A 15,929-nucleotide genomic window follows, 5' to 3' on the forward strand; every position below is an offset into this window, starting at 1 on the left:
TGTTTACATAAACCTGTTTTTAAACAATTTTGATCCTGTTTGTGTAAAGGGTCATAGTGTAAAATGTGGTTACTTTCCAAACATCTTAAACATGCTAATTGTCACAGTATAGATAGACCCTTAATCTAATTAAAACTACACTAGCAACCATGAAATTCTGTTTAAGGCACTGAAATATGCATGTGTTAGCATTAGATGAAAGGCTGAACATTCTTAATGTTCAATAGTTTTAAGTGACCTTATTTAAGTTGCAAATATTTAGTATGTACTAAAGCATTTAGTATGAACTACAAAATGCTGTCAAAATACACCATTTACTTACATCTCAGCACTTCCACAATCAAATCCATATCAGTACTGAGTTTCTTGACATGATCAAGGTTTGCTACTGTCATTATTGGCACATACTGATCACTGTCCATCTGTGATATAAGGTACATGTCACTGGCAAGATTCTCTCTGTTGGAAGGAAAAATAAGTTGTTAATCCCGGTTTCCCATTAAATTCATCATGGGCAAAAAGGATTATTTGCAAAGACAACAAACTCCCACAGTGGAATGTTATAGCCATCTCCATAAAGTAGGAAGTACCAGATTCTTACAGCATCCTTTATCTTGAGAGAACATTTTCACTCATTTTCCCATCAGAACCACTCAGCACCATTATTTTGCTGTTCCACTTCAAACAAATTTTTAGAATTACCACCAGCCATTAGCCATTTCACTGCTACAAATTGTTCTGGTATACTTGGAAGAGGCAAGTGATCCATCTTCCTGAATATGGAAGGTCCTGAAAATTCCACTATTTCAATGGACGGTCAATTGTAAGTGGATGTTAACTTTAAGTGGTAACACAGGAATTCAAGGGTTAACATCTTGTATTAGTTTTGTAACCATGTAGGATGAAAGGAATTATTTACTTCATCTCAAATACAGATGCATAGGCAGAATGCACAAGCATATCAAAGCCCTCTGGTACAGAAACAGACCATCTTATGAATTGTATTTGATTTATTTCATAGTAGTTTCACTATCCTCTTCACTACCTTTTTTGTGAATTTAGGTTAAGTAGTACAAAGATATGATGAATAAAACTGGGTTATGAATTTTAGAACAGTAGATTCATGAATTTTAGAAGCCAGAAGCAACTACTGTTGACCTCCTATATAAAACACAGGCCGCAGCACCTGATCCAGTAATTTCTGCACTGGATCCATTGTTTCCATTTGAGCTACAGAATATATCAGTAGCATTACATGCTGGACTTTTTCTATGGATCATTTCCTCTAATATTGCTATTCCTTTCCACTAAGTTTTACTTTTGGAAGATAGAGATCCCATCACGTCTTTGGGACAGAAAGTAATATATAATAGGATCCTACCTATCTTATGATGTCCCATATTTACGTATTATTATACATACCTAGATAAGCAGAACTCCAGTGTTTTTTTAAGCACTTCTCGTAGGTCTTCCTGACCTTCTGGCTGTAATTGGTCATTTCCTCCTAAGTATGGAAGATGTACAGTTGTATGATTAAATCGAATAGAAACAGTGAAATCTAAAAAGTGAATTCTGCTGGAAAGTACTAAAAGTAACTTCTTCAAAATGTCATACCCAGGGTCAGCTGTAGCCTAAACTTTCAAAATTAAAAAGAAACGAAAAATAAATAAAAAAAAAAAAAAAAAAAAAAAGACTACCAATCAGAAAAGTAAGGAATAAATAATCCCTACATCAGGAATATAAAAGATTAATAAGGCAACGTGTCTGGATGTCATCTAAGTCTCTCATTGTGCACACAAGCAGTTGGAAGAGCTTTAGAGAAGAGCTGGAAGCATATGGTAAGGTATCAGGTTTCAGAGTGGTAGCCGTGTTAGTCTGTATCAGCAAAAACAATGAGGAGTGGCACCTTCGAGACTAACCAATTTGGGCATGAGCTTTCGCTAGATGAAGTAGGTTCCAGACCATGAAATCTTATGCCCAAATAAATTTGTTAGTCTAAGGTGCCACAAGGACTCCTGGTTGTTGTTTTTTTTTTTATGGTAAGTTATGTAAATACTTGAGTTGGATTTGGTTTTATGTTTTCCCCTCTATCACACTTACACATCTGAAAAGAAACTTAAGTAAATTCAAGGTTGAGTAACCCCTTGCAAATAGGAAGAAAGCAGTGCAGTGAAGTATCAGCAGTTCTCAAACTGTGGGTTGGGACCCCAAGGTGGGTCACGACACTGTTTCAATGGGGATTGCCAGGGAGGGTGTTAGACTTGCTGGGGCCCAGGCCCGAAGCCAAAGACCAAGCCCCACCACCCCCGGGCGGGGGGCCTGTAACCCGAACCCAGCCGCCCAGAGCTGAAGCCCAAGCCCCATGGTAAAGCCAAAGCCTGAGGGCTTCAGCCCTGGGCAGCGGGGCTCAAGTTACAGGTGCCCTGCCCGGGGTGAAGCTCTTGGCCTTCGACTTTTCCCCTCCCTCCCCCTCGGGGTGGCAGGGCTCGGGCCGGCTCAGGTTTTGGTGCCCTCTCCTGAGATCATGTAGTATTTTTTGTTGTCAGAAGGGGGCCGAAGTCCAATGAAGTTTGGTGAAAATGGATCAGTTCTCAATGCCCTCACCACCGTGTTCCAAATTCACAAACACTACAACTCCGAAGGAAAGATGTAGTTGTTGTAACTCAAACCACAATTTTATAGTACCATTTTTGTAAACGTAATTGATGTACAAATGGTTACAGCCACATCTGATCAGCCAATATATTTTCCCCCTCGTTGTAAAAGGTTAAGTTTGTGTCTCCTAGACCAGGAATGTCAAACTCTGTGTCAAGAAGATCAAATTCCATTTCTAATTATTGCCTTTTGGCTAGTGTACAAGTTTAGGACTACATACGACAATCACTCTAGAGTGAAGACTCCCAATGAGGTCAATGGCAGGTATGTACAAAGACCAAACATACTATAAATTAAATGCTCAGTTACTGTTTACTGCCTGTTTAGTAATCTCTTCTATTCAGCGGAAAAATATGCTCATCTCTAGAACCCACCACCATTATTAGTCTTGTTTTTCTTCCTTCACCTTTACCCATTTCTCTTCACTTTCCTTCCCCCCATCCCTGAAGCTGTTAGTTATGCCACTAAACAGAACTGGACTCTATTCCTGACACTATGCTATATAATCATAATATATACTTAAAAAAAAGAGTTAGTTAACAGTAAGTATAGCAAGACCCTGCTGCAGTAGTCTGAAAACTTTACTAAAACAGACCACTACAAAGTTTGGTAATTTACAGCTTCATTAAGAAGCTTGTAACAAGGGGGACTCAGAAGAGTTTGTGTGAAACAGTTTCATAAGACAAACGAAAGAGAGGATAAGCAACACATTAGGATAAGTGAAAAATTCATATTTTAAAAAAAGTCTTTATACCGACTAATATTGTCTTTTGCTTCACACAAGTATTAGACACTTATTAGCTCACCTACCTACACTTATTGTAGATATTTAACACCCACAAAATGCAGTATTGTACAAGAACCGACTATGTTTATATTAGCATGTTAATTTTTAAGGGAAAATACTGTACTTTGACAGAATTTAGATTTTGAAAACATTCTGTAAGATGTTTAGTTTGACGAGCGAGAGTGATTATTTCCTGTGATGTTTGTATATAGTACAGTAGAATCTCAGATTTATGAACACCAGAGTTATGAACTGACCACACACCTCATTTGGAACCGGAAGTATGCAATCAGGCAGCAGCGGAGACAAAAAAGCAACTACAGTACAGTAGTGTGTTAAACGTGAACTACTAAACAAATAAAGGGAAAGTTAAAAAAAGGATGACAAGGCAATTGTTTCTGTGCTTGTTTTATTTAAATTAAGATGGTTAAAAGCAGCATTCTTCTTCTTCTGTATAGTGAAGTTTCAAAGCTGTATTAAGTCAATGTTCAGATGTAAACTTTTGAAAGAACTACCATAATGTTTTGTTCAGAGTTACAAACATTTCAGAGTTACAAACAACCTCCATTCCCGAGGTATTTGCAACTGAGGTTCTACTGTATATGTTCATTATTCAGTTACAAGATAAAGAGTTTACAATTAATTTCTATCGAAGCATAAACAAAGTTGCTTTTCCTACCTGTCTGGGTGGTTTCATGTATTGATTCATACTCAGAATTATCTAGAGCCAAAGGGTTCATATCTCTTTGGTCCGACCCTGGAACTGTTAGCGTTGGCTCTTGCAGTTCTGTTAACACTGCATTTTGCTGCTTTTTGTCACCATCACCATTGGCATCCAGTCCTGTAGCAAGGATTACAAGAAAATGTCTGAAGTGGATTTTTCATTAAGGAGGTCTAAACTTTCATTTGCAATAACTGATTTATATAAATAAACCTCAGTAAAGAATTGTATTCTGGAAGAAATCTGAGAATACCCTTGTTTTCTTAATCATTTTCATGTTTATGTCTTACATCAGAAAATTTGTGACATTACTCAGAAGTTCTGGACTGGGTTTACTTCAGCCAGAACGGAAGCTTTTTAAACTATTATTCATACCTTCTTTGCAGGAATCTGGAGGATGGTCAGGTATTTCTTCCCAGGTTTTGTTCACGCTACCATCAGTGGCACCACTAGCTTCCAAATGTAACATATGATTCCCCCATACCTTTGCATTAGGATTTAACTCAGAAACCTTGGTTGACTCCTACAAAAGAAATTTTGGATTATGTACTTTATAGATGAGTCACATTTATATATGTGACATAAAAGAAACCGGACATATAATGCTAGAGGGCATCCCCAGTTTCTTCACCACATGATCACATTGAGGAAAAAGGAGAAACAGTAGTAGAACTACTGGTGCAAGGACGATACCATTGTGTAGAACTTAACATTTCTGCAGGCTACAAAGACTAATGTTTGTAGCTTCCATGGATCTGTCACCTGTAAATTTGTTAGTAAGCAATGGAAAAGATGTATTAACAAATATTTATGTTACATTTCTACTTCAATAGATTTGTTCCCTGCCTGTTCCTGTGAAACAGAACAGAGGAGAAAAATAGCACCATATGAAGTATGTATGACAAAACTTGGGTAACACCATTTGGCAAGAAGGCGGCCAAAAAGTTGGTAGTAAAACATGATAATTCGGCATTTTCCTTTAGCACCACCTATACAAGCACACTGAATTGCTGCTGCTGACAGCATATGCCCCCTCCCTTAACCAGCATTGGAAACAATTAGTATAAATAGGATAGGAAAACACTGTTTCCAAAATCATTATAGAAATCACTAAAATGGCAATAGTGCTGAAAACAATTTTGTTCCATTTAGACTCCCAATTCATCCATTTTTACAACCAGGTCAATACTAGTTTAAAAGGGTGATGAGTGTGTGTGGCAGGTAATACACTTATAAATGCTGCTGAACTCAGGCATGCTGCATTACTTATTGTCCAGCTTTTCCAAAAAACAAATATTATGGCACTATACTGCTGAATGATCACAGAGCCAGCTAATGTCAGCACATTGCACTTCAATGTAGACAGGGCACTCCAAGCATTTTCCATTATGGCACATCTTATTTCATTATCTTTCAAGCACAAAAAAGGTAAGAATTTTTCATTTTCTGAAGACTACTCACATTTTTCCAATTGGTTTACTTGCTATTTGACACCAACTACTAGACTTAAGTTCACAAAATTCAGTTTAACCGTTTCAAATTTTAGTTGATTAAAAAAGTATTATAGATGGTATACAGTGAACAGTTTATATTTTGAGCTGCCTGCAACCCAAACATTGCAGTATTGTGCTAGTACACCCTTCCCCCCAAAGGGTAAATAGATGTGAAGAAATTAAACCACTGTTTTCCTCTGGCTTGCAACATTTAAAAAGGCAAAAGAAAGTGGTAGAGTAAGTATTTTTAGTTAACCTAAAACAGATTTGCAAAATCCCATTTGCCTGCTTGCACAGGAAGCTTTCCCAAGTGATTATGACCAATGCCATCAGCTTCCGTCTTTAAAACAAAGTAAATTCCCAGCCCTTATGATTGCAAAGGGCCTTAAAAATGTGAATCAGGTGCCGGTGCTGAAATTGCTGGGCAAGGTGAGAGCAGCTGCTACTGATACACTGGGCCTGTAGGTGGAACTCCATTTGCTTTGCTAGCGAACCAAGGCAGAGTTGGAGAAGCAGCTGCAAGTCAAGTTTGTTCTTTTCTCTCCCCCAGTTGGCCAAGACCTAACGCAGAATTGCTATTTAGCTCCACTGCAGCCTCTTCCTTTCCCCCTCACTTCCACGATGCCCTCCTCAAAGGTGAGCAGAAGTTACCCAAGTTCCTAATCCCTTTCCAGGAAGGAACTAAAGATTTCAGGAGTGCCACATGCCTCCTCCCTAAATAAAGGAGGGGGCAAAGCAGAACCCCCATGCCTCAGGAACAGCAGAAGTGGAGCAGCAAGGAAAGGGAGAGGCATTTGCCATCAGGGAGGACTTGAGGCCTACCCAGGTTGGGTGTGATCAACGGCAACTCCAGGCACCAGCGCTCCAAGCGCGTGCCTTGGGTGGCAAGCCGCGGAGGGTGCCCTGTCGGTCCTGCGAGGGCGGCAGTCAGGCAGCCTTCGGTGGCTTGCCTGTGGGAGGTCCACCGGTCCCACAGATTCGGCGGCGGGTATGCCGAATCCGCGGGACCAGCGGGCCTCCCACAGGCATGCCGCCGCATGCAGCCTGCCTGCCATGCTTGGGGTGGCAAAAAAGGCTAGAGCCGCCTGGGTGGGATGTTGCTGCCATTACCACCAATGAACTCATAATTTAACAGATTTGGTAGGAGAGGAAGGTGATGAATTTTAGGGTTGGGTTGGTGGAAGAGAAAAAGTGATTAAATGAGGGGTGTGGAGAACTGATGAGCTGAAGTGAGTGATGGAATGGTGGGAATGATTCATGCTACAAGAGATTTATGTGGGGAGGATGGGGTAAATTAGCAAGATTGATGCATAGCACATGTATCTATCCCCATCACTATTGTACCTCTGTCAATTTCTCCATGTATTTATCCTCAACAACTCTGGAAGGGAAGTGCTAATATCACATTTTGCAGATAGGAAACAGAGACTAAGGCGCACAGTTTTTACATGTATTTAGATGTTGCTCCACTCAGCATTGCAATGCCTAACTACCTTTTCAAGTATGGGTCTAAGTGACCTCTCCAAGTTCATATAGCAAGTCTGTGGCAGAGCAGGAAACTGAACTCTAATTTCCCATGTCCTAGCCTAGTGCCCTTACCCACTGTACCATCCTTCCTCGTGAGAAGGAGTACTTGGTGTGAAGTGTGCAGGCACAAGATTTACTTGGTTCTAAAAATCTAATTAATATTGACATACATGAGGCATTCCCACTGAAATAAATGGATGCCTTGCATGGCTGATCTGAACTACTCTGAAAAAGTTTGATTTAAGATTTAAAACTAAGTGATGCAGGCTCTCACCAGTTTTTAATATACTTGATGTAGAATACATTAAAATAGAAAATGTCATTTTATTTTGGGTTTATAAATATAGTTCTGAGATATCACACTGAAGGGGACTACTGACAATCTTCAGATAGCTTTCCTTACTTGTGATGAACAAATGTAGCAAGATCTCATATATACAGCAATTCTCAATTCTGGAAATTCACATACTTTGGCAAGGATTAAACTTCTAAACAGCAAAATACAGCATTGATTTAGATTTGACAATGTTCAGTAACATTTTTGGACTAAATCAGCATGACGTAAGCTTCATTTTATCGAGCCAAAACTGATCAATATGCTTTTTGAAAGAGTATATGAAACTTGTGCTGTTTAGTCAAATCATAAATTGGACTTAGATTTACTCCAACTCCCAATTTCAACAGCCATATTTTAAAGTCTAATATACTGTAAATGATGAAATCATACTTATAAAAATACTTACAAATTCTTCATCTTGCCATCCCCAAATACCACCATTTTTTGCTACTAGTAACTGATAAGGATCTCTTTCTATAGAGAATGAAGAAACTGTCAAATCTTGAGGGTGGTTCTGGAAATTCTCATTAGTTACGTGTTGTCTGTCATTCTCCGTAACTGTATTAGAAGTAGCAGTATTCCATAAATAGCCCATCAGATATTCACTATTACCACTAAAAATGGTGTCAGAAAAAATCTGACTTGTTAAATCAACATTATCAGTCTGCAGAGTTAAGAACTGTGAACCCATTTCATCTTGGGAATTTTGTGTATCTAGTTTACAGGTATTTTCTGATTCATTCAAAATATCTTCCATCAGATCTAAAACACACCTCTCATTGCCTTGCTGAAGTTCTCTAGCACCAACTGGGACATTAGGTAATTCATATGAAGGAGTAGCAGCATATCTATCTACCTGCCCTGGGTCAGTAAAAACTCCACAAAAATCTTTATCAGTTGTGTTCAGATCACAAGTTTCAGTCTGTTCGTGATTTGCGGTGGAAATAGTTTTCAGACTTTTCATCTCAGCATCTAGAATGTAACTGCTGTTTTCAGATTCAGTGTTGTTTGTTCCCAACCACTTTATATTCTCACTGGTTTGTGCTTCTTCATAGTCAGTTGATGTATTAGAAACATCAACATTTTCTTCCTTTGACGGATTGAGAAACAGATTTTCTTCACCCCTTTGAAATTCTGGTTCCTGTAGATCTGAAACACATTTTTCATAAGTTTCTGAAAGTTCTTCAGCTGAAGGTTCAGTAGGCCTTTTAACGTAAACTGATTCTAATTCTGTGTCGTCACAGTTACCTATCACATCACACTTTCTCACTTGTTTCTGAAGAAAGTCTGAATAGGATCTTTGACTTGATGGAGACAGACAGCTCGGAGATCCAAATATCTGATTACTAGCTCTTTCATGATTTCTGAAACTGTTCCCCATTTTTAATCTATCATCTGTACAGTCTTCCAAAGTTACAGGTCTATCATGCATAACTGAGAAAACATTCTGATTGTGCATTAAGTCTCTATTGAGACTTAGTGTATTACTGTCACGATCAAAAATGGTAACTTCAGAATCTGGCTCACTATTTTCTGTTTCATTATTAACGGTCTCCCGTTGATGCATTTCTAGTTTTGGCTGTTTTACCATTTCTACACCACCACCTGTTAATCTGGCAGGGTCAGTCCCAGCACTCAATTCATTTTCCATTGCATGGAATGAACATTTATCCCATAGTTCATCTTGTTTATAATTAAAGTCCATTTGATTCACATTTGAATATGCCAGAAAAGATATAGAGGAAATACTGTTTTTGTTAAATGAACCGGAATAGTCATATAATTTACCTTTATTTTCTGGCAGTGCTGGTGAAAGCTGACATTCTAGACAGTTTTCCTTTTGTATTATTGCATGTGTATTTATGTTATGTGGTTTGCAAAAAGCTAAAGTATGATTTCTTACCCTTAATGAAGTCCTCAGACAACCAGTTTCCACACGAATGTTATCTGCTTGATATGAGGGAGTTTGCCCAATGATGCTCACATGATTGTCATCTTCCATGGTATTAGAACTTAAAACATTTGACATTTTTGTTTCAGTGCTGCCTTTCATATCAGTTTGAAAATCTAACACACTCTTCAATTTTGAGGGTACTTTAATCATGTTTGTAACCAAAGCATTTCCCAAGTTACACAAAATTTCATCTGCGTATTTCTCTTCATCTTCCAGGAGCTGTTCCAATTTACTGTCACGTTCACAAATAGTAAAAGGGGCCTCTTTTCTAAATTCACAGTACATTGTCTGAAATTTGTTTGTTTTCTCACTAGAATTTAGTTGACTTTCTGGCTTTAGTAGGGAATCCTCTTGGCTAAGGTTTTCCAGATCTTGTTTCACTGAAAAGGAATCACTGTCTATTTTGTGACATTCTAAGTGGAAACATAAGTTACCTGTAGTATCATCTAACTTTTGTTTAGTATTTGCTTCCTTTTCAGTTTTCAGTAAATGTTCACTTAAATGAAATGGTGTGGTCTCAGTGTTACAATTTCTCTCAGTCTTTCCTGAATTATATTCTTTAGCATTTAAAGCCAATAAGATGTCAGAAGTGGAGCCGTCAACACATTTCACACTTTTTGAATAAGAATATCGTTCTTCTCCAAGAGCATTCACAAATTTTACAGACTTATTGTTTCTATTAATTGATTCATTCAAATTGACACTACTATCTAGTGTATCCAATCCTTGAATTCTATTTTCAGGAAACTCATCATATACTAGTGCTCTTAAACCATCTGTTGCTATATTGTCCATATTTAGCTTATATGTCTGACAGCTGCTAGCCAATAAGTCGTTATAAGATGATTGGACGTCCATATGACGACACTCCTTTGTTTCATTTTTTTGCAGGTTTGACCTATGCTCCTCTTCACCTACAGAGGGTTCTTTCTGTGTATTAAACTCTGCTTCTACTTGTGCTGACTGCAGGATTGCAAATTCTTTCCTAGTATCTAGAGGGCATACCACATTGCACATTCCTTCAACTGTAACAGCTGAATTATCTACGTCTGCTGCAATCGCTCCATGCTCAGTAGCTGGCATCTCTTCATCCATTTTCAGATCTTCAGCATCTACAATACAAATACTATAAAACTCCTCTCGTCTATGTTGTCTATGGTCTATATCAATATAGGTAAAAGCTGGAACTGCTGTTTGTCTGCATGATGTATCTGAAATCTTTCTATGGTTGTCTTGAACATTCTCCACTATTTCATTCTGTGTTTGTGAATGTTCACATTTAACTGGGTAATATTCCAGATAACTCATATTTACCAAATTTTCTTCCTGTGAGCCTTGGTCTAGAGTCACCGGTTCCCATGAAGGAGAAATACAATCCAATGAACATGGCTCTCTGGCTAGAATATATTTATTTCCATTATGACTATTACATTGAGAGATTTCTGTATTGTTCACACACTGAGTATTCCTATTGGTATTTTCAATTATTCTTTCACTGCCATCCCAGTCTTCCTTTTCTTTACTCTTTTCCAAATTTTCATATCTTTTAAAGACCTTTAGGATATGACTAAATGAAAGAAAAAAGTTAAAAGGTCTGTTATACTTTCTTTTAGTGACTTGCTCACTGTCAGTGTTCTCCACACTTCTGTATGAAGGATACTTTGTTTTTCTACCCCAGAACCCACGTTTAGGATTTGACTCCATGCAATTATCGGTATGAATGCACTCAATGCTGACTAAAGCAGCTGTCCCATTAGCTGTCTTTTCTGCTGCGTGCAGCTCCTTACTTTCCACAGTTTCTAAAATTGAAGGTAAAGTTTTACTTATCCTGTTTTCTGGTGCCTCCTCTTCCACCGATTTTTGTAACAGGCCAGTTTTTTCATTATTTTTGCTGGTAGTTAGTTCTTTACTGAAGCAGCAACCCATGTTTCAAGAAGTTGTACTACAGGAGAGCTCACATTGCAAATCGCCTTCTTGCACATCTAAACTAACTTTCTACTGCTTCTGAAAAGACAAGCCAACACCCAGATGCCAAAAATAGTACAGGGAGCTCATATGCCATTGCCACTCAAAGTCCAAATCCCAGTTACAGAGCAATGTTTTAATGTTTCATTATATGCACTGTAATATCTAGTCAAAGAGTTTTCCTAACCAAAACATAGCAGACTTGGCTAATATTTTAAGACCTGTGAGCACTGAATTGTTACATTTCCTGAGATTTCCTTAAACTAGTATCACCAGATAGCAAGCGTGAAAAATCGGGACAGGGAGTGGGAGGTAATAGGAGCCCATATTAAAAAAAGCCCCAAATATCAGAACTGTCCCTATAAAATCTGGACATCTGGTCACCCTACCTTAAACCAAAACTATTTTAACTATGTCTTTACCAAAGTGCAAGTGTGCCCTAAACTGGTTTTCCTTCAAGTTGCAGATGACGACCATCAATATTTGTACAAGAGTATCTAAAGCAGAGCTACATGTAAGTTTGATTCAAATTAAAAAAAAAGAGAAAAAGTATTACTGAAGCTGTTGTGCACATTACTATATTCCAAAAGTGTTTCTATAAAGGTGAATATATACTAAGTTACTACTTTTTAGAAAAGCGAATTAAAGGTCACAACTCTTGTAATCAAGAGTCATAAGCTATCCAAAATTCCTCTCCTCCAAACAATTTTTTTTTAAATTAATGTATCAATACAAAACAATCGCTTGTCCAAAAGTAGAAATAAATATAGCAGTTACTCAGGCAACTTGTTATTCCCCCTTGTACAACTCCAATATATCTGACGGGCTTGCAGGTTTAAAGGGAAATAGATTTAATGAACCAATACCACAGCATGCTTCATTGTTACTGTAGTTCACTCTAAGTGCTCTACTAAATGCATTAATTTTCTAAAACAGAAAGCCCTGCAACATATCTAGATATCTGTTCTAGTCTTATCTACATAAATTTTACTTCCATTCTTCAGGGCTTTCAAATTCTGACCAAGCTTAGTTGTCCTCATCATAAAGCAAAATTGCCTCTGTCACCACACCACTGTAATTTAAAGGAGTAGGTTTGTTTATTTAATTTTAAATAGTCTCTTGCTTTCCCTTCTTGGACTTCACTTCACTCTTCTTTCCTACGAGAGAATTTTTCCTGCACTGTTTTCAGTGTCTATTTCCTGTTTTTCCCCCACCCCCTTTACCTACATGGTAGTTCTACCTCCTTCTCTATTTGTCTATTTTTTGCCAAAAATCTCGCTTGCTCACTCATTCTACTTATCTTTTCTATTTACCCCAACAATAATTCCCCTACTTCCCATCCACAACTAGGCGTTCTTCTATCTGCCCATTCTCCCATTTATCCTTTCCATAAGGCTTGACACATTTACCAGGATTAAGTGTTCCAGGTCTAATTGTCCAGGAATAATGAACAAAAACAACCTCCCATCATCAGGGCTTGGCTTACAACCAAAATACTCTTGGTACAGCCTAGGGAACACCTATCTTTTATAGCCTGTGGCTAGTATGTGAGACTAATGTGAAACGTGCCTCCACTGTTACCACAAAAATTCCTCTGGATACTGAAAGGAACAGTGTGTGTTCCTCTCATCCACTTCATAAATTCCAAGATTCTCCAAAAGTGGTAGTGAGAGTCTAACCAAGTTACCCATCTCCCAGCATCTTTTCAGTTTTACTTGGAAAACAGACAGTGTCTTATTCTGCTGTTGCTCAGACCTTTCCCAAGAAGCATCAGCATGAAAGTCACCTATTCAGAAGTTTCATTGCCACCTAGGAGATTGTAAGTCAAGTCTTGTCAATTCAACTGCTGCAATTAACATTTATTCTGCTGCTGCGTAACAAGTTCTGAACAGCAGCACAGGTGATGGTCCCATGCCTGCAGACTCAGGAAGATGACCCTGTATTATTTCACACTTGGTTCAGGTTTAGAAGATTCTCCGTGCAACCATAGAGACTGGAACCTGAGCACTATCAATCAAATCAATAAATAAAGCAAAGAATACAAGCTGCTTAAGTTGACGACACTTGTCTAGGACAGATTCTTACTTGTCTTGGGCAAACAGTTTTCAAGTTCTGAAAGAAGTTTCCAAAATTGTATTAAATACACAATCCTTCAGCTTCAGTTTAAACAAGACCACAATCACATTTCTCTCCGATTACTCAGCTATCTCTACCTTGTCTATTCCCAATTTTATACAGCTCAGATTCATTTTTTTTTTTCTTTACAACTTCCCCACCTTACTATTGCCTGAGCTATTTCTTTATCTTTGTGGCAAAGGCAAAGAAGATGGTAAGTTTTTCCAGTCTATTTAGTGTACTATGGGGTACAAAATTGTACAACAGTCTTCCAGGTGTTCCACTAGATCTTTGTGCAAATACCTTGCTATTAATTTCTGCTCTATTTTTCATTGAATTTAATGTGTGCCAAACAAGGAGTATAAAATAAATTAATGGAGATATCCTATCTCCTAGAACTGGAAAGGACCTTGACAGGTCATCAAGTCCAGCCCCCTGTCTTCACTAGCAGGACCAAGTACTGATTTTGCCCCAGATCCCTAAATGCCCCCCTCAAAGATTGAACTCAACCCTGGGTTTAGCAGGCCAATGCTCAAACCACTGAGCTATCCCTCTCCCCAAGTAAACTTTTGGAAAGACTGTCAGTATGGAGAATTACCTATAATGCTTTTATTTTGGTAAAATGTTTTCTACCGGATTCCCACTACTGAGCCTGCACTTCCAGACTGTGACTAACATGAAAGCTTTAATCTTCAGAACTCTAAAGAGAAGATGGCTCACCAGTGAGATGCACTTTATCAGCAGTGGCCAGCATAAGACCTACAAACACCTGGAGACAGACTGCTTTCAAGAAAAAGACAATACAAAAAAGTAAAAACAACAAGTCCCATCTCCAAAAACTAAACATTTCAATCCCTTTGTAATATGCTATTTATTAGTAAGAAATTTACAAGGAAAAATTGCAACATGCAGGTTTCAAATGTAGGAAACATGAACATGCCAGTGCCATAACAATAAAGGAGCAGGGGTTACATTTAACCACACTATCTAGAGACATCCTATAGATGAGACTAAGTGGAAAAGGTACAAAAGGATATCAGAACAAGTCTTAATTACCCCAAGGTTGATCAGGAGCTTGTGTTAGTACTCGGGAAGAGAAATCGTACTATAAAAATTGAGCATGCAGATGGTTTTTTAAAAAAATATTTCAAGAATTTGCAGGTGAGCCATTGTGGGAGAAAGTATTCCTAGAAGAATAAGTATCAAGTGAGCCAGTCCTTGCATTAACTAGTGTGTATGCACAGAAATTCGACACGCATCTATTTGCAATTCCTGGGACAGAATCTCTCTGCAGAGATACAGTAGGAACAAACACCAACTCTGAAGATGCCAGTCTGGATCAAGCAACATCACATCTTTGTCCAGTTTGATTTCTTTTTACCTTGGGGAGCAGCACTGCAGCAAGTGGTTGCAGCAAGACTTATAGGCCAAAAATCAATGTTCATCAGCTGTCTAAAGTCCCCAGTTCTCATAAAATTCCACAATCCTTGTAGGAAGTGTTTCAAGTGATTTCATATCCAATGGTTCCCTACCCATATTTTGTACACAGTGTGTATTTGTTTGAAGAGAGTTTTCTCTGTAGCAACTTTTTGCAACTGATTTTTTGTATGCCACTGTATTAGTCTGTTGCAGACTAAAATTTGTTCTATCCACAGAACAAAAATAACACCTGAATTTGGGAAGTGCTATTCATTGCCTCAAGTTCTTAAAGGCTAAAATACATTAAGTCACACGGACAGCCAACTCTCTAACCTCAGACATGCACATGCTAAAGAGTTAAGCTGGCCAATTTTCAGAAGAAACTATTCAACACTAAGCCTCTCACCATTGCTGAATTGGCAGAAGGCATAAATCTCCAAGAGATTTGCCTTGAGACTCACAGCAACAGAGAAGATGGAGACTATCTTGGCCCAAGTTACCAAATCTGTGAACAATGTCACAAGTCCCTATAGCTGAACTGTTCTTAAGCACAGGAAGTCTGATGCATCATTGGTACCATCTGCTGCCCACCCCTCTTCTGTCCCCCCTAAATTCTCTCCTAGGACAGGGTTTCTCAACATTCTTGTGTCTAACTTGACTCAGATTTAATTCTGAGTCATTTTTCCACTACATTTCCTGGAAAGGAAAACTGGTGGTCTCTCCTCCCCATTTAGAATACATTTCATTGAATATATGACATGTGTGAATGATCCAAAAATTTGTAAGGTCAAATAGTATTTCTCACCCTAGATATTGTTGCAGGCAGTTTGCAAAGTTTCTGTGGCTCAGAGTTCCAGTTATATTCCTTTTCAGACTGGACCCCTGTCTCAGTCTGGACTCCCCCCTTGCCTTTCCTTTTGCAGTCTTTCCTCTTGGGCAGACCGGCCATGAAGAGG

General features: G+C 38.4%; 1 protein-coding gene across 2 annotated transcripts in view; it reads right to left on the bottom strand.

Annotated features, from left to right (window-relative positions):
• LARP4B (La ribonucleoprotein 4B) overlaps nt 1-15,929 on the bottom strand; it is a 102,427-nt gene that overhangs the window by 36,057 nt on the left and 50,441 nt on the right. For both annotated transcript variants that reach the window (XM_034760051.1, XM_034760050.1), the window contains exons 3-6: nt 4,539-4,686; nt 4,122-4,283; nt 1,423-1,504; nt 323-459 (exon numbers count right to left, since the gene is read on the bottom strand). In XM_034760051.1, coding sequence (XP_034615942.1) covers nt 323-459; nt 1,423-1,504; nt 4,122-4,283; nt 4,539-4,686 — 529 coding nt within the window. The remainder of the gene's footprint in view (nt 1-322; nt 460-1,422; nt 1,505-4,121; nt 4,284-4,538; nt 4,687-15,929) is intronic.

This window comes from Trachemys scripta, chromosome 2 (assembly GCF_013100865.1).
Source record: "Trachemys scripta elegans isolate TJP31775 chromosome 2, CAS_Tse_1.0, whole genome shotgun sequence".
In the NCBI taxonomy this organism is placed as follows: domain Eukaryota; kingdom Metazoa; phylum Chordata; order Testudines; family Emydidae; genus Trachemys; species Trachemys scripta.